This window comes from Fundulus heteroclitus, chromosome 17 (assembly GCF_011125445.2).
Source record: "Fundulus heteroclitus isolate FHET01 chromosome 17, MU-UCD_Fhet_4.1, whole genome shotgun sequence".
NCBI classification, from domain to species: Eukaryota; Metazoa; Chordata; class Actinopteri; order Cyprinodontiformes; family Fundulidae; genus Fundulus; species Fundulus heteroclitus.
In genome coordinates, this window is record NC_046377.1 from 21,445,514 (window position 1) to 21,465,104 (window position 19,591).

General features: G+C 42.2%; 1 protein-coding gene across 1 annotated transcript; it reads left to right on the plus strand.

Annotated features, from left to right (window-relative positions):
- The first annotated feature begins 8,529 nt into the window (after positions 1-8,529).
- Positions 8,530-14,982, plus strand: LOC105937122 (arg8-vasotocin receptor). The gene is made up of 2 exons (XM_012878275.3): positions 8,530-9,830; positions 14,288-14,982. Exons 1-2 carry the CDS (start codon positions 8,876-8,878, stop codon positions 14,563-14,565), a joined length of 1,233 nt encoding a protein of 410 aa, XP_012733729.2. The 5' UTR covers positions 8,530-8,875; the 3' UTR covers positions 14,566-14,982.
- The last annotated feature ends 4,609 nt before the right edge of the window (positions 14,983-19,591 follow it).

Genomic DNA, 19,591 nt, shown 5'->3' on the forward strand with positions numbered 1-19,591 from the left:
TTATCATAAAGAGGCAGGACTTTATCGCTCAGTTTCCACCACTTCTGATCAGTTGCATTATTGGAGTAGGTGAGAAGGTGATGAAGCTTGGCCATGTGGCCACACACGTGTTCCTTCATACCAGACATGGTTATGAAACCTTAAAAAACAGAAAAGTCAGTGTTTGGAGAGCTCCTTCTGGGGCCGTCTGCTGCATCCTGGGTGCACCAAAGCGCCCGGTCACAGATCCTTCCTCCCACTGAACCAGGGGAATTGTTTCCGCTCCCCTCACCACCTCAACCTAGGAGTCATTGAACATAAATTAAGCTGGGACCAGACAATCAGTTCCCAAATAGCTGATTGTTTTGTCCACAGCCATCTAGGCTGTGTAGAAAATTGAGACGCAGTGAAGCGCTGAGCCTAAAGGGCTGCGCCTGTACTTGTAGAATTTGGGGATACGACATAAAAGCAGGAGTTAATGCCTCCCTGGGTCCGCTTGGAGAACAAACATGAAACATCTGCTTGGAGAACAGCTTCAAACTCAGCCTTCTGCATAATTACGCACTTAGAGGAGTCCTGCACACATACAGGAGAAACAGTGTCTGGTCAGGGTGGAGGCTGAGGTGACAAACCTGTCGCTGTGAAAGGGGACGAAAAAGGTTATGAAATGTAAGAATCTACAAGAGCAGGAGCAGATCAGAGGAAAACGCAGCAGCTGGATCATGTGAGAAGACCCAGCGTAACAACCGTCATACGCTTCAGGTGCCGCAGCACTGACCGTGTCTCCCCTTTTTGAACCGTTAAAGGTATACTATGCAACCGGGGTTGATTTTCCAGCGAGGCTCCCCCCAGAGGGCGAAAGTAAAAGTGCACTGTCATAAGATGCTCAGCTGTTCTGGTTTCTCCGTCAAGTCAGGCGCGGTTGTTTTGAGCTTAGCAGACAGGCGAACGCAACGAAAAGTTGAAAAAACGGCAGAACAAACAATGACTAACAGTGAAAGTATGAACATGCACACAGAGAGAGAAACCATTCCAATGTTACTTACAATCGCATCAGCAGAAACGTGAGGTCTGCGTCAGCCTTGCAGCCTTCTTTTTCTTTAAGCTCTCGCCATTCGGAAAAAGCTTGCACGATGTTCACCCGTGTACGACTCCTCTCTCTGTCCAGAGCCCTTTTCCTCTTTCTTGCCTGCTCCAACATGGGCTTTCGCTGTTTTCTCGCTGGTTCCACCATGATAACTGCACAAATATGGCCACTGCGCTAGCAACGAGCACACCTTTCACTGCGGGCGTGTAGCAGTTCTCGCCGTAAAGCAAGACCGACTCTCACGATGCACACAAGACTTCTGAGCCTGTGGGTGCGGGCCGAGGGCTCCTGCAATTGCAAGTACGGTATTTCCCCCACAGACCACCAGGGCGGCCGAGAAAACCTTTGTTCGACCTGAAATGACTCATTTAATCATCCAAAACGGTATGGAACACATTAATTAACTGAAAAATGTTGGATAGTATGCCTTTAAAAGAAAAGAAATTAGCAGAAGTTTTCCATTCATTTAAAAAATGGTTTTGTGTGTCCTGGGCGTCTGGATCAACGATGCGACGGCGGCCGTTGCATCCAGAAATGGAAATAAGGACTCTGACAGGCGGCTACAGTTTAAATGATCCAGAAGGTTCTCCGCCGTGTTTGTGGCTCTAAATCATCTTACAGGTGATGGTCCTGATCATTTTTTTCCCCGCTGTTAATTCAAGGATCATCACTTTTCTCCTTCCCCTCAGCCTGTATCCGCGGTGCATCTCTAAAGCGTCCCAGATGCGCCGGCGCTCACCGCTTCTCTTGCCGCTTTCCGCACCGACTCCACGTGAATCTGGAGCAGAGCCGATCGTTCAGGCAGGAAGTCGGTTGATGAAAAGCAAAATGGATCCTGTCGAGTTTACAAGTAAAAGACTTGGATGGCGTTTTACTCGGAAACATCCAAACGTCCTTACCTTCGTTTAGAGCGCCGAGCCACCAGAGGATCTCCCTTGATGCTTGACACCATGAACAATGATTTTTTTTATTTAGTTCAGTTCAATTCAATTCAATTTTATTTATATAGCGCCAATTCATGAAACATGTCATCTTGAGGCTCTTTACAAAGTCAAAATCAATCAGATTATACAGATTGGTCAAAAATTTCCTATATAAGGAAACCAGTTGATTGCTTCAAAGTCCCGACAAGCAGCATTGACTCCTGAAAGAGCGTAGAGCTACAGGGACAGTCGTCTGCATTGTTGATGGCTTTGCTGCAATCCCTCATACTGAGCAAGCATGGAGCGACAGTGGAAAGAAAAACCACCCATTAGCGGGAAGAAAAAACCTCCAGCAGAACCGGGCTCAGTGTGAACGGTCATCTGCCTCGACCGACTGGGGGTTACAGAACTTAGACTTAGACTTTAGACTTAGACTTTCTTTATTGTCATTTTGTATACACAGAGTGCATACAGAACGAAATTTCGTTTACACACAGCTCAGAAATATTGCAGTAACTCTACAGGATACCTTGCAGTGAATTACAGTACAGGATAAAGTGCAGTGATCAATCAGAAGACAGAGCAGAGACAAAAAAGCACAGAAGCACACATTGATCCAGTGAAAGTTGTGGACTTTAAACACGATGCTCCGCTCTGAAACTCATCCCTGCTGTTTTTACAGTTTTTTTTCCCCCATTTGTTGCTGTTTTTTAACGCACTACTACAGTTCATGCCTTTATAACTGTCCAGTATGTTTTATTATGCTGTAAATTAGCCTTAACTGTACAGGTTATTCTCATTTTCTTGTATTTATATTCCCCCCCCCCCTGTGGGACGATGAAGGATATTTCTATTCTGTTCTTTCCAACACACATGCAACATGTGCCCCATCAGTGGGCGAGCTCTTATCAGCGTGCACACCACCCTTCATTATCTATCACGTCTGTGCGAGTTTGACAGGCCCATAACTGCAGAGTCATAAATCTAGAAGTGGTGACAGGTCTGAACATTACCCACCATTGTTTAACCACGACGCATTATGTAAGCGTCTGCGTCGGCCGCCGGCTCTGCCTGCCACACGACAAACACAGTCGGCCTCATCGACTTCCAGGTCCGCTCGCTCCGGGCTGTGCATATAGATTGGACATTAGGAGGCAAAGCTGGGCCTCCGAAACACAGATACCGCTCCTAGTTATTCCATGTTTTGATTCAGGGTGAAGTCTAAGAACAACTGCTTGTGGAAAGAAAAGAAGCCTCAACGTAAGTTCTGTAAGTTCTGCTGCTGGAAACTCGTAACGCGCCTGGGTTGGTGCCCGGATCAGAGCCGGGTTCTGACTTTTTCTTTTTCCCCATGTGCTTTTTGATCTGACCATACTGAGGAGGCGGGCGGCTGAAATATGATCCTGAGAAATCCAAGCAGGGAAATTTTAAAAACTACTCAGCAAACTTTTTTTTTATTCTTTAATGTCCTCAAATAAACAGAAGAAATATCAGCTTCTATTATTAAAGTGTGGCAAAATGTTATATTCTGAGTAAAACTGAAATAAAACTTGTTTTCTAAATCTGCCATTTAAAGATGCAGATCAATCTACCCTTGGATGTAAACACTATTTCCAGACTTAGTGGTTAAATATGTTTCTCTGTAATTTAACGTGTAATTGGATCAGTAAACTACAGAATCCAGATGATTACCAGAACCACAGCATTATTTATTTCCTTATCCTGGCAAACCGATGTGAAATATGATCCTGAGAAATCCAAGCAGGGAAATTTAAGAAACTACTCGGCAAACATTTGGGTTTAGTAACTGAACTGGGCTGTTTTTTTTTTTTTTTACTCTTTAATGTCCTACACAAATAAAAAGAAGAAATATCAGCTTCTATTATTGGAGTATGGCAAAATGTTATATTCTGAGTAAAACTGAAATAAAACTTGTTTTCTAAATCTGCCACTTAAAGATGCAGATCAATCTACCCTTGGATGTAAACACTATTACAAGGCTTAGTGGTTAAATATGTTCCTCTGTAATTTAACGTGTAATTGGATCAGTAAACCTTATTATTTCCTTATCCTGGCAAACCAATGTTAATGGGTGAATTTACGAACACTGTTTGTATGCTTTTACAATCAAACACTTTTTACAAACCTAACTGGTCTAAAAACAGAAATTAAAAACTTTTTTAAGCAGGATTTCTAAACACAGTCTGGCAAAAAGACCTTTAAAACTAAATTCAATTTTATTTACATAGCGCCAATTCATGAAACATATCATCAAGACTCTTTCCAAAGTCAGACTCCATCAGATCCTCCAGGTTGGTGAGAAAGTTTCCTCTCTAAGGAAACCCAGCAGGTTGCATCAAGTCTCTCCAAGCAGCATTCACTCCTCCTGAAAGAGCGTAGAGCCACAGTGGATAGTCGTCTGCATTGCTGATGGCTTTGCAGCAATCCCTCATACTGAGCATGCATGAAGCGACAGTGGAGAGGAAAACTCCCCTTTAACAGGGAGGAGAACCTCCAGCAGAACCAGAGCCAGGCTCAGTGTGAACGCTCATCTGCCTCCACCCAATGGGGCTTAGAGAAGACCCAATAGAACACCTTTGGGGAGAATTAAATTGGAGATTGAGAGCCAGGCCTTCTCGTCCAACATCAGTGTCTGACCTCACTGATGAATTTCTGGTAGAAAGGTAAAAAATTCCCTTAAACCCTCCAGAACGTTGTGGACCGCCTTACCAGAACAGTTGAACCTGTCAGAGCTGCAAAGCTGTCCAATCTATATATATATATACAAAACAACGCTGCCTGCCCCCTGGTTTAAAACTAGGAATGTTGAGCGTCTTGTAAAGGTATAATTTAGTATCCGTTTCACAAGTAAGAAAATCTTTTCAGCACATCAGCATCTTTGAAATGAACTGTGTGACTCCAAACCCTCTACCCCAGTTTTAAAAGTCAGAGTCGGCCATGTTTCTAAGAGTTTTACAGTAGTAAAGTTAAGAAGCATCTTTAGAATTTATAACATTTTAATGAAATAAAAGCGCCTTTATGAATCCTAGAGTCTAAAAGCACCGACTGCAGGTCTCCTGATGCAATCATATTAAGTTGGAGCTTTCACCGAGCCTGCATGTGGTTTCCTTTTATGCTTTTTCTCTTTAATGGACGGGTTTTAAAGCTGCAGCCTTGGATGAGATGACATTTAGCTTTGGTGATGAGAACTAGCTCTGTTGAGACTCTCAGGGTGTGATAAAACGGGAATTTAAACCCCAACCTTTAACTTTAAGGCCTTTTAGAGTTCTCCTTCTGTAAAGGCATCCTAACCTTCCTACAGATGACGATGCATAAAGGATCTTTGAAAGGAATCAGCGGAATAATAGACCTGCTGCTTCTCCGCATTGACACTAATATAGTGAGATTTGTGTGAAAAAGGCGTTTTTTCGCCCTCCTTATTTTTTTTTTTTTTTTTTTGTTCTTTTGTCACTTAAATGTTTTCAGATCATCAAACAAATCTGAACATCTGAGAGAAAATAGGTCCAAACCAACCTGGCCATAAGTGAAGAAGTAATTACCAGCCAACAACTCCCTTCGCTGTGGAGGAATACTCACCCACAATGCTTTGCAGAATCAGCCATGTTTTGGTTGAGCATGAATTGATTTTTTTAAAGGTTAGGACATAGAATCTTAATCTGATTTATGTCAGGACTTTGACTAGGCCACAACAAAAACCTTCTGTATGGTCTTTGGCTTTTGGATCATCATCCTGCTGCATAATTTCAGTGATCTTGATCTTAATTAAGGTCACAAACTGCAGACCAAATATTCTCCATCAGGATTTCCTACTAGAGAAGAGTTCATGGTTCCTTTGATTACAGGAAGAATCAGAAAACTACCACCAGCTTGTTTGACTGTAAGTATGATGTTATTTTTGTGAAATGTGTTAGTTTTACACCAGATGTCGCAGGTCAAACACGTTCTAAAAAAAATAATACTGTCAATTTTCCCAAAGGTCCAGGAGATAATCAAGATATTTTGGGACCAGACGTGTTTTTTGCCTTGAAACTCCCTCACTGGTGCCATTTATGCACAGTTTCTTTCTTACTGCCTACTTCATGTTGTCAGGCAGGCTCTGTTATAGTGATCTCTTAATTCTAAAGGTCTATGTGTGAAATTTGAATCATGATTGAAAACTGCTTTGTGAACTTATTGTTACTTTTGTGTAATATAGTTTGATCTGAAACATTTTTGAGGGACAGAAAAGGAAAAAATCTGAATGGTAGCGTACGTTTCAGCTGACCGAGCAGCCGGGCAATGCTTATTGAAGATGGTAGAGCTGCGTACATTAGAACATCTCCACTCCAACCATTTCTAGACTCTGAAATAAACCAAGCTCTTTGGAGAGATCTGCTGGTGCTTTTTTAATTCCACTAAAGAGTCCACCACGAAACAAATGCCTTAACGAACTTCGGGAGGTTGTCGGCTCTTATCAAAGTTTGCCTTGATCTTCTAAGGCTGAGGTGAAACTTTAATCTGCTTTCCACTCGGCCTGCAGGAGTTTTCCTTCTCCATCAGGTTGCCCTCTCACTTTGTGATTAGAAAACAAGCTCAGCCTCTGAGGTTATCTGCTTAGCGACACACAGGCCCATTAATGTCAGAATCACGATGTAGGGATACCTAAATCTGCACTCGTTAAAGAGGCAGTGGCTGGTAATTAGATGCTGATTACATCTAACAGTTACTGTTGGTGAGGAAGGTATTTAATATTTAATCTCTTTCTACAAAGAGGAACCGTTTTCTCTGCCTACTTTTCTTCATGGGACCGTATCAAACGTCACCTCCGGGTTTTCTGACTGAATGCCGCGACCAGAATGAAGGAGCTGAGGTGGATTAAAAAAGATATAACAAACTAAAGTGACAGGTTTCTGAAAAGTCTGTATTATTTCATGTGGTTCTGATGCTCCAGGCTGCTTTGACAGCAGCTTTCGGGTCATCTCTATTGTTGGTTCTGGTGTCTCCAATCTTCCTGACAATACTCCACAGATTCTCTGCAGTATTCAGATCAGTTTGCTGGTGTTACAATGCTGATTAAAGCAGGTATTGGTTTCATTCAGATCAGTTTATGGGCAATTCAAGCCCAGTACCACCATGGTCACCCAACCAGCTGTTGGTACGTTTGGCAGCAGTGGCGCTGCGAGGGTCTACTGAGACCCCAAGCAAAAAAAAATCCAAGGGGCCTCAGACCAGGTTTCATCAAATAAATCAAATCTAGTGCTGACAAAAATGGAAACTTTTTAATTTTAGTTATCACAAAGTGCACATCAGAATAAAAATAAATAAATCTGTCATTTAAATGTATAGTGCAGGATTTTTCTGGAAATGTAGCTAAGAAACGATCAAGTCCATTTTTGAATAACTGCCCACCCATGCTCTCATTAAAGGTGCATAGCCATGTTATTGGACTTTTTTATAACTCACTCTGGTTACATACAAAGTTTTTCAGGTCCTGCTGGCATATAATGGTCCATAAAGACAGTTGCTAATAGCTGTGCTGCTTTTTTCTTACCATATTTAGTCTCGCTATCATGTGGTGTTAATATTGTTGCTTTCTAATAATAACAAGGAGAGATGCCGGCCGGTATATGTGTTTTTTTTTTTCTTTTCAAGGTTTTTTTTTTTTTAACAAAACGTCCTTGAACACTTCTAGAAACAATTACGTTCACCATTTAAAATCAGATTTCAGCAACAAAAAAAAATGCAATTAAGCATAAAGACCAGCAGTGTGAATGTAGCCTATGATCCATGCTGTCAGTGGAACTTTTTCTGCTGTTGTGGGTTTGAATTGGTTCAAAGTTTGTTGGCCCTGGTCTGCCTTATAGCGCCTAGCGCCCATGTTTGGCAGTGTGGGTCAGTACCCAGTCCTGCTAGAAAATGAAATCATCACCTTCATAAAGCTTGACAGCAGAAGGAAGCTTGAAGTGCACAAAAAGTTCCTGGTTGATGGCTGTGCTGAGTTCGAACTTCAGAAAAACCAATGGACCAGAACCACCAGGTGCCCCACATCACCACTGACTGTGGAAACTTCAATCTGGACTTCAAGCAACGTGGATTCTGTTCCTCTTCATGCTTCCTCCAGAGTCTGGGACATTCATCTCCAAATGAGATGAGAATTTTATTTTAAACTGAGAGCAACTGGACCACTGAGCACTCATCCGGTTCTGTTTCACCTCAGTCCAGGTAAGATGTTTCTGATGAGTGTCTTCACATGAGGAATGTGACATTAGCTTGTCGTACCACATGTCTTCCTTCCACTCAACTTTTTGGGAATACAGTATTTAACTTTTTTTTAAGCTGAATTTGCACATGAAAACGTTTTTCATGCTTGGTTTTGTGGTGATATGCAGATTTTCACTATGTTGGAGTTTAAAAATAAACCATTTTCTGTTTGGACAAAGTAAAGGTTGGGCCTCCCTCACCAAGGATCCGCTAACCGCTCTTGTTCTTATGCAGTTTTATAATAACTGTTCACACATTTGTTTCATATCCATCATATAAAATCCCCAGAATACGCCTAAATTTGTGGCTGTGACAAAAATCCGGATGTGTGCGCGTTTAATGTTGCTGTGGGAGGTGTGGAGAAGAGTGTGTGCAGGGTTTCCACGGTGTTTTGTGTGGACTGAGTGGATACAGGGGGCTGTGGCAGGAAAGAGGCAGATCAGCATCAGCTCAGCAGCGCTTGTGCGCCGCGGACGGAATATTTCACTTTCTCTGTACTTCAGCCATCCTTCCCCGGTCATCCTGAGCGGAACACCAGGGAGGCTGACGGCCAGCTAGTCCGCGGGTCACCTTTACGCACAGGCGGGCTGGCACCTCCGTGCGCCCGGAGCAAGACGCTGCCACCATGCTCTGCTCCGCGGAGAGCCCCTGCAACATCACCGACGCCTTTAATGTAACCCAGCAGCCAGAGAGCGGAGCCACGGAGTCCGCCTGGAACCTCAGCCGGAAAACCAACGACACCGACCCGTTCGGGCGCAACGAGGAGGTGGCCAAGATCGAAATCACGGTCCTCAGCCTGGCTTTCGTTGCGGCGGTGGTGGGCAACCTGAGCGTCCTGCTGGCCATGTACAGGAGCCGCAGGAAGCTGTCCCGGATGCACCTGTTCATGAAGCACCTGAGCCTGGCGGACCTGGTGGTCGCCTTCTTCCAGGTTCTGCCGCAGCTCTGCTGGGAAGTCACCTTCCGCTTCTACGGGCCGGACTCTCTGTGCCGCATCGTGAAGCACCTGCAGGTCCTGGGCATGTTCGCCTCCACCTACATGATGGTGATGATGACCGTGGACCGCTACATCGCCATCTGCCACCCGCTGCAGACCCTCCAGCAGCCCACGAAGCGCGCCTACATCATGATCAGCGCCACCTGGGCGTGCAGCCTGGTCCTCAGCACCCCGCAGTACTTCATCTTCTCCCTGAGCGAGGTGCGGCCCGGATCGGCTGTCTACGACTGCTGGGGCCACTTCGTTGAGCCGTGGGGGCTGCGCGCCTACATCACCTGGATCACGGCCGGCATCTTCCTCGTCCCCGTGGCCGTGCTCGTGTTCTGCTACGGGCTCATCTGCAGGACGATCTGGAGGAACCTGAAGTGCAAGACCCGGAGGAAGAGCGCGGACGCGGTGGTGGTGGCCACCAAGACCGGGATCCTGGGCAGGAACTCCGTGAGCAGCGTCTCCACCATCTCCCGCGCCAAATTACGCACGGTCAAGATGACCTTCGTGATCGTGGTGGCCTACGTGGTGTGCTGGGCTCCGTTCTTCATCGTGCAGATGTGGTCCGTGTGGGACAAGACCTTCTCCTGGCACGGTAGGTCTCCAGTGCTCCTTCTGGATCAAAGTAAACCTTCCTTTGGCTGCTGGCGACAGCAAAACGCAGACCTCTGTGCGCCCTTCAGCGTGGAAAACGGTGTTTTTTAAATAAAAACTATTATTCCTGTAATAAAGCAAAACGTCTCGAATTATAATAATCATGTAAACTTGATAATTCCCCCAAAACCACTTTAATCTATAGTTAATTTAGCACATTTAAATAAATCAGTAATCAGATTTATTTGCCATCTGTTACTTGAAAATGTTTGATTATTGTTTTTAATCGGATTCTTGGTGTTTTCAATTTTTACAATTTTTTCCCCCTTCAAATCCAACAAGAAATTTAGATTTTTAGTGTAAAAAAAAGATTTGATACAAAATGTAAACTCAGTTTTTTTTACATAACACTTAAACAAAGAAAATATTGCAGCTACAACTCTTCAATCTTTACGTTGAGAAAGAGCATCAAGGCCAAACTGACATGAGCATAAAAATAGTTTGTTAATAATTTAATTGTTTTTATCGCCAGCTCCGAAAAAGCTGCAGAGTTTTTAAAGTTTTTACCAAATCTGTGTAAAAATACAAGTAAATCATAAATCAGCTTTTTTTGCTTTGGGTTTTAATCCCGTATGGATGTTAATAGTGTTCTGACATTTATTCTTACGTGTTTTTAACTGGATTTTATCCTGTTTTTATTAATTAAAAGCAATTTGTTTCGTCTGGTATGCAGTCACCTATGGCTGCATCCCTGACATGATACTAAACGCATATTTGCAACCTAATTATATAAAAACTGTATGTTACTATTGTTCTGCTGAGGTGAAATCCGGAGGAAAAGCAGGTTAAAAGCAGTATTTTATTCTGCTGCTGTTTGGGTTCAGTGAAGTGGAGAAGTGACTATTTATTCCCTTTAAACAGTAACTTATTAACAAGTCACTAAAATCCTGATCTACCATGTAAGTCTAGGTTCCTGTAACACCCAAACGAGCACGTCGTTGGGTTTAATGCAGGTTCTCTTCAAATTTCAAATATTTACTCATTCCCAGAGAAGTTTTTTTTGGTGATATTTATATCAGGAATGAGGCGCAGCTTCTTATTCCTGCTACCATGGGGCGATCTACAGTTGGGGGAAGGCTATAAAGGTTTTTCATAGTTATAGTTTTGATAACAAAACAGTCTTAACATTTTTTTTCCTCTTAAGAAAATACGTAAAGAATTCAAGATTGATATCAGGAATGCACCGATATGGGAAAGTTGGGCCAATATCCAATATTCATATTGCTGTTAGGGCTGATCTTTACATACACCATGAAAACAAACCACTGCCTCTCTGCTTAAGTTAAATACATCCAATCCTGCTCCGCATCACTACCAGGGTCACATGACCAAACAAACATCACGTAGCCACCGCCTCCCCGGTAACTAAACAGTAACTAAACGGAAATAAACATCAGTTATTGATATCAGCGCAGCTTTACTCATCGGACTGATACCGATATGCTAAAAAATGAGCCGATACCAAACCTAGCACCGATATACCGCCCATCTCTAGGCTAGTTTTTTCACTGATTCCTATTTTGTTCTGATATCCCATATTAATAAAGCTGTATGGTTGATATTAACTGATTTTACATATAATTTTCTGCGTGTTTGACAGCGTGAAAAAACAAGCAAACCGCTGGCCTCGCTTCTCTGCTTCAGTCAGACCCAAACCGATCATGCTCTGCATCCATGTCACATGACCAAACAAAAACCACATGGCCACCCCTCCCCACGCTTTAATAACACAAAACACACACGTAACAAGATGAAAATAAGCATTTGTTAATATTTAACCAGTTTTACTCATCGGACCGATACCGATATGCTAAAGAAACGACGAAAAACATCGGCCAATACCAACCTATTTTTTTTTTTTTCCCACCGACTCCTTCATTGTGTTCACACCAAACAATATCCAGACTAATGTTACATTTAATAAACGGCTGTAAAGTATGTTTATTTTAGTAACTAAATATTTTAATTACACACAGATGGATGTTTTAAAACCTTTATTTCTGTTATTTATAAAAACAAAACCCTTTACTGTCGTCAGGCGCATCAGCCTGGAAGTCAGATGGAAGTTTACCACAGAAGGGAAATTTTGTACAGTTATTAAAAATGCCGTACTCAGATTAAATGTGAAATTGAGTAAGGTTGGATGATTGCGTGTGTAATTGACTAGAAAAACACACAAAGAAACTTAATAATAATTCAGGCCAGCAGCAGCTGGGAGGAAGGAGCTGCTTTAACGCTCCTCGGTGCGTCCAGGACGCAGTCTGTCACTTATTCTGGTGATTTTCTGCTTACAGCCGATGAAAACCCAACATTAAACATGACAATGTTACATCAGAGCAATAAAAAAACATTTAAATACAGAAACGTGGACTTAATGGAAAATTTATTTAATACCTGCTTAAAGGTTAATTTCAAAAGCTGCTTTTAATTTGACGAGCCTCATCAGAATTCTGACTTAATGTACATTAAGTGCATTTTTTTCTCCCCATTGAATTAGCTATTACATGGCATTAATTATATGATTCATCTTTTAATCATCATTCTGACTAATGTTGATGTAAATGGTCTGGATCTGTGCCCAGTTTGTGTGTTTTTGCCCTGATACCGATGTAAGGAACCAAAAATCATGAAGAGTCCTGAATGTTTTAAAGGAGCTGCACCGTATTTAATAAATGCTTGTTTTTTAAAAAAAATGCTCTTATGCATTATCTGTGTACTGAAATGGTTTCTGGTGCTAATATTTGTTCCTTAAACAGCAGATCCACGCTGTCTTTAATCACTGAGCAACGACAGAGACCAGATAGAGAAGCTGTATGCGGACAAACTAAGTCGGCCCTGTGGTCGGGTCGCCTCCACCAGCACCGACCCTCAGCAGTGGTTCTGTCTGAATTTTATTCGACTCTTTGGTTCTTTGAGGTTTGCAAACATTTGTTTTTTGGGCGACTATCTGATGGTTTGAAGTCTGGACTGTAACTGGGCCGTCGCAGCCATGTTTTAGATTATTGTTCTGCCGGGCTTCAGACGGACGGCCTGGTGTTGGACTCTAGAATCCTTTGTTACTCAGAGGAGATCGTGTTTCCACTCAGCGTCTGCCAGGTGTCCAGAACAAGCCGCATCCTGAGCCGTGGTGTGAGCTGTTTGTGCAGACCACTGAGCTATATAATACTCTGGAGTGCTGATTTTGCCGAAAAACTGAAGTCACTGGCCGCCATCTTGCTACTCCCTACTCTGACAGAATCCCACAGGATTTGGTTGCAACAACAAGCAGTTTTCTGGCTGAGTGAAAACGTTTCATAGGTAATTCTACAGTCAGTGGATGTACTAACACTATCAACTACTAGGAAATTAGGTGCTGAAATATTTTACATGTTATTGACATTAAATATACATATGTATATATAAATATGTATATATATATGTAAATATATGTTTTTGTATATTATTTATATATTTATAAATGTTATATATATATTTAAATTAATAAAATGCAAAAAACGTCGGCACATGACTTTCTCAGTACTTGCTAGTTTTAGAACATAACATAAAAGTATATGGCATTTGACATTTTAAGAGTCTTAAGCCCCCCTGAACATGAGAAAATTCTCGTTATTCGATGCTGTAGCGCACATATTCCCTAGTTACTGGAGGGAAATAGGGAGTACCAATATGGCGGCTGGTGGCTTCAAAGCGACTCGTTCTAACAGCGGGCGATTAGCACTCCAGGGTATAATATAGCTCAGTGGAGCAGACATGTTGTCTGGTTCTCTGCATTAGGATCAAACATCTCTGCATTTCACTCGTCCGTCCAAAAGTTAACGATACAGAAGTCTGGTGGTTCTTTGCAAACCTCAGTCTTGATGCCATGATGACGCTTTCTCGCTCATCCCTTCCAGACCTACGGGTTCAGTCTTTACCCTATTGCCCTTGGTCTGAATTTACCGGGACGTCCTCTTCTCAGACGATTAGCAGCCGCCTGAAACATTAATGACCTTTGGGTCGTTTGGACCTTATAACCCGTCCCAGATTGACGAACAGCAACGCTCGTCTCTCTGAAAGCGTTGCTGAGGACTTCCTGGCTTCTCGTTGGGTTGACCAACACCTTTCTGCTCCAGATGGAAACAGCAAGAGTCAATTGTCCACACAGTTTTTCCATTTTAGCTTCATCTTGGTATAAAAATTCTGAGAGTTTGGTCTGTTGGATCTTTTTTATTCGCTTGAGGTTAGATGTAAAAAGCTTTGGAAACTGTTAAAGATCGTCTCATTGTACGTCCGGTACCTAAAAGTGTGGAGGCTGAAAGGATGAACAGACGTAGAGCTACAGGCTTCGTTCCCAGAGGTGAACAAACGTCGCCAGACAGAGTCAGAAAGCCTGATTTACGGTTTTTTGATCCCCTGCAGACTCCGAGAACCCCGCCGTGACGCTGTCCGCCCTGCTGGCCAGCCTCAACAGCTGCTGCAACCCCTGGATCTACATGATCTTCAGCGGACACCTGCTGTCGGACTTCTTCGGCCTGCTGCCGTGCTGCTACCGGCTGCGGGACCGGTTCCGGCAGCAGGACTCGGACAGCAGCATCCGGCGGACCACGCTGCTGTCCCGCCTGCAGGGTCCGCGCCTGTCCGAGCCCTTCAGAGACCTCACCATCAGAAACTGTCCACAGGCTACGCCTGCATCCTGACCCCCGCAGGAGCTGCACGTCTGCCTCGGCACACGCCAGGAAACCCGACCCGTTCTCCCTGGACCGGTCCGAACGGGGAACGTTTACGCCGTGGCACAGGAAGGAGCTCATCACGCCGCCATCGTGTCGCGCTTTAAAGGGTTAAACGGCAGTTTTAACTTATTCAGATGAAAAACTTTCAGGAAAAATGCCTGAATATGGCCTCTGGAAAGGACCATTTACCGCTCCATGCTGCTGCGTAGGGGATTTATTCAAAATAAATCCTTTTGAAACCATATTTCTGTATTTCTTTGGAGCGTTTGTTGCCTTTAAGCACAAATAATAGAAAAAAAACAATATTTCTAATATTATTAATGTTCCAAAATGTGATAAAATAATAGGTTTATATGCTTTTTGTTGTTATAAATTGTAACTTATTAAATTCTTTGCATTTTTGTGCTGTTTTAGGAAAATAATTATCCGACGAATTTGTAATTTTGGATTTACCCCGTCGTTTTACTGATAAGCCTAAATGTGTTGATTGTTTTACCCAAATCAGGGGAGAAAAATTCTGGTTCCTGATTAGATCCGAGGAACCATAAACGCACAAAAACCGTCCGACCCAAAGCAGACGATCTGAAACGCTGTGGACCAAAGAAGCAGCTAAACCGATTAAAACCAGAAGACGTATTTCATAGTCAGCATGATTGGCCCTTTCCAGGCAGGACATTTTTTTATTTTTATTTTTTTTAAGAAATTCAGCTTTGCATTCTGCTTTTGTATTTATCAAATAATAATCTAGCATCAGAAGACGGCCGTCAGGTCCATCAGCACAAACAATGATCATTGTTTCGGGTTTCAGTCACTGAGAAACCGGGCTGGGAATTTCCTGACAGCTGGTATCTTAATGCAACTAAATAGAGGAACCATGTGTGAGAACGTCAGAATCGCTCATTTAGAGCAACATATTCATCTAATGTTTACATTTATTACATTAATATTGAGAATCCACAGTTTTTTTTTTTTATCTATCAGGGGAAGAAGTATGAACCTTAAAGTTAACTAAATAACATTTCCTAAGAGAAACAGCACTGATCCTCTAGAGCAGCGGTGTCCAAACGTTTCGGCTATTGGGCCAAACAGTTAAATCGAAAACACTCGAGGGCTAAAAAAATGAATGAAAATAAATAACCAAAAATACTAACCCTGCCCAACAAAATACGTTCATTTTAAGAAAAGAAATTAAACTGTATTTAGCCTATTTTATTAAATTAATTCCAATCAGATTTAATGCAACAGAGGTCTGCACTTGAGTAAAAGTCCTATTTACTATGAAATTAAATCAAATGTAAAAAGTGTGCTTATTAAAAGACAAATGTTTTGTGTTGTAACAAACATTCAATTAAATATTCAACTGTAAGATTTTAAGTTATCTGTAAGAAATTTACCCTAATTAAAAATAAAAAAAAAGTTTTCATCTGCAAAAAAGCCACCAGCGCTTATCGGCCAAATCTTTCTTGAAATTCAGATGGACGGCCGCACAAAATCAGCACAGGGGCCACAAATGGCCCCAGGGCCACACTTTGGACACCCCTGCTCTACAGGAACAGTTCAAAACTGTGCTTAATATTGGGAAAATAAAATGTATAGTCAAAATAATTTTACCAAAAGAAGCAAAAATTGCCACCAGAAGGTTTTGGGATCTTTCATTGTAGTTGGGATTTACAGTTAAAGGGGCAGAACCATAAATCCTCTGATTAAATACACATAAGTTCCTAAGCTGGTTGGTACCTGAACGATTTAGACTCAGAGGAACCACTGCTTTAAACCCAGAGTTTATATCGTTATAAGTTTGCTTTACGGAGTTAAACTCATCTGTTAGTTACGGTTTGTATTACCTACAATTACCAGACACATAGTCCAAATGAGAAACTCCAGTTTTGATTTATTTACCTCATTGCAGCGTAAAACTTCATCATTCTTCCTCCCTTTACCCATTTCTTCCCGGTTACCCCCCTCGCTGCTTTTAAACCCATTTCCACCCATTTCTTTCATAAAGCTCCACCCATTCTCATACCTTTCACCTTTCCACTCATTTTCCAGCTCATTCTCCTAATTTTCCCTAATTCTGCGTAACTTTGGAAGAATTGTGACGTTTAACCCGAAACACTTATTGCTTGTGCATTTTTTTTTTACATGTAAACTTTACTTGTTTACCGTACATATGATTGTCCAGAGGTAACTCCTTCATAACTGTTTACTCCATGAATCGACAGAAAAATAATGCAAACGGTTTTATAGATTGAAAATGGTTTCATTAATAAGCCAGGATATATAATTTTTTTTGTAACCTTGATGTCTAAGTCTTTAAATCTTTTACCAAAATCTTGAGATGATTTTAAAAATCTGATTTAATGTTTGCTGTATTTTAATGTGCACTTTGTTTGATATGATCGATGATGTAAATATGCATCTTTTACGCCGTGGTTTGCAGTTTCTTGACGTCTGCTTGAATATTGGTGCGTTGCTGTGTGCTGGGATGGTACTGGTGTCCCTCAGGGTGTTGCGGGTGTAAAATATTCAACCAAAGTGCTGTTTTCTGTCTTGTGCACGCGTTGGAATAAAAGATGGACATTGCTTCGTGTAATTCTTTATTTTGCAGAAGCAGCCTCTTGAAACAGAGCTCCTCCACTTTATGCAGAGACTTAACCCAAAGGGATGCACGGGTAAACACCTTATCGTTTCGCCTTCGCTAGATAAACTCCTGCTTCAGTCGGTTTGACAGCGGATAATCTGCATCCTGATGAAATAGGCGGCAAACCCGTTTTATGACGTTCAAATTAGGCGATCTATCAGGTTTTGTCAATAAATAGTCTTGAGATTAAACCTGCGGACGTTTGAGGCAAAGCAGGAAAACTAAAAGCTGCCTCTCTTTATTCATGCAGCTTGTTTCGCGGTTCTAAGTAATCCTCTTGGATGAAAGCAGCGATAACTTCCCATCTGGGATAACTTAATGAGCTTGTAAGCAACTAAATTGATTAAGTAGTCCGTTTCCTGTCTGGCTTTTTAACTGCTTTGCTAAAAAAAAAGAAGAAATGTAAGAAGCCCTCAGCTGAGGAGATGGACGAGCAAAAAAATTATTAGAGGTATAAAACCCAGAGGCCAAGTTTGAGGCAACGAGCTGCAGAAACTAGTTCTCTATATAAATTCATTTAAACTGAATCAAAACCCCTCAAACTTTGATGCTTTTTGTCACGGTAGAACCACAAACTTTACTGTGATTGACTGATTTCAAACAAAGCCATTGCTGCTTCTTCTGTCGATTAGATACCAGCTAAGGCGGGATACACACCGGTCCAGTGGCGGCTGGCCCATAGGGGGCGCTGCCCTCCCTAGATGTGGAGGGGAAAAGTCAAAATATATAGAGATTTCAAAAGTATTATTAATGTCAGTTTTTACTTAATAGTACGTGGCTACATGTAATAAGAATTATTAAAACACTTCTACTAATTGACTCTATCATTTAACATTGCAATTCCACCAACAGAACGTATCATTTCTCTTATCTACACTTGTGGGGCTGTGACTGAAGGAGCCCTACAAGTGTAGCGAAATAACCAATCGTATACTGTTGCTAGGGAAGATTTATAAATATTTGGCCAATCAGCATTGCCAAAATGAATGGCTTTGGGGCTCCTGGAGTCTTTGCCCCCGCTACACAGTGATAGGTGTATAGACCAGTTCACGTGTGACGTTACGAGCTACATCCGCACGGTGGTAGGCATAAACAGTACTGTTCTCGCTTACCAGCGTGACAAAACGGGTGAATTAAAGCGTACTTTTAGTTTATTTTTGGAATCTAAACAATGCCTACGACTTGTTGTGCTCCCAGTTGCACACAGAGGCATTCCAAATCGTCGGATGTACGTTTCTTTCGTTTATCGAAGGAGGAAGAAAGAAGAAAGAAGAGGATAATTTCAATGAAAAGGATGCAGGCAGACAATCCCAATCGACTGGGGGAGCCATCATACCACGACAGAATTTGCAGTCTTCACTTCATCTCCGGTAAATACAACTTAATTTTGCACTTGTCATTGTTCTACTTAAATCATTATATAAATAAAAAATTAGGATATATATTTAAGTCAAGACGTAAACGTTCGTTTCGTAATATTATACGTACATGTACAATGTATGCAAACCCTCTGGCATGAGTCTGTTAGAAGGATTAATAAGACAAAAACACCAAAATAATCCTTTGTGAACAATGTTTTTTTTTATTAATTAAATGCTTATTGTGGAATTGTAGTAATTTTCCGCCACTGCACCGGTCCATTAAGTGAACAAGCAGGATTCTGGACCGGGAGGAAGCCGGAGTACCCTGAGAAACCTCGCAGACGTACAGGGAGAACATAGAAGCTCCATGCACAAAGGCCCCGGCTGGGATTCAAACCCAGAACCTCCTTTCCTTGAGGGAACAGGGCCAACAGCTGCATCTCTGTGCAGCAGGAGTGGAAGAGTGTGGGTTAAAAAATCCTAACTATTGAATAATAATAAGTGGGGACATGTTTTACTGGACTGCTGACAGTAACAAACTTTAAAACGAGGTAAAGTCGGTCTTATTTCTTCACATTTAAGTCCGTTTCTATCCATGTCGGCTGCTCCAAGGTGCCTCCAGTGTACACCCAGCTGGTTTATCCGTCATCTGTGTGTTTGTTATTCATGCATAACCCTTTCCTCGGCTATTTTGTGTCGTTCTTCAGGATTACTTTCGGCCTACCGTAATGAGATTTATTCATGTCTGAGTTGACTGGCAGAACAGACGGCACCGCGGCAGTCTGTCACGGTGATGGGCAGAGTTTATCAAAGCGCTGAAGGCAGGAAATCAGGGAAAGGAAGTGCATTGTTTGAGACAGGAAGTGTAGATGAATGCAGCAAAGCCAGCCAGACGACTTTTGAAAAGGAGCCGTTTACGTGATGAAAGACGTCAGGGTGGGGTCCCATCCTGTCCGCTGGCCTCTATCTGTCCATAGATCCAGATTCCAGC

Coding starts and splice junctions, on each gene's coding strand:
- LOC105937122 (XM_012878275.3), top strand. CDS start 8,876: ATGCTCTGCTCCGCGGAGAGCCCCTGCAACATCACCGACGCCTTTAAT. Junction 9,831..14,287: donor CAAGACCTTCTCCTGGCACG/GTAGGTCTCCAG, acceptor GATCCCCTGCAG/ACTCCGAGAACCCCGCCGTG.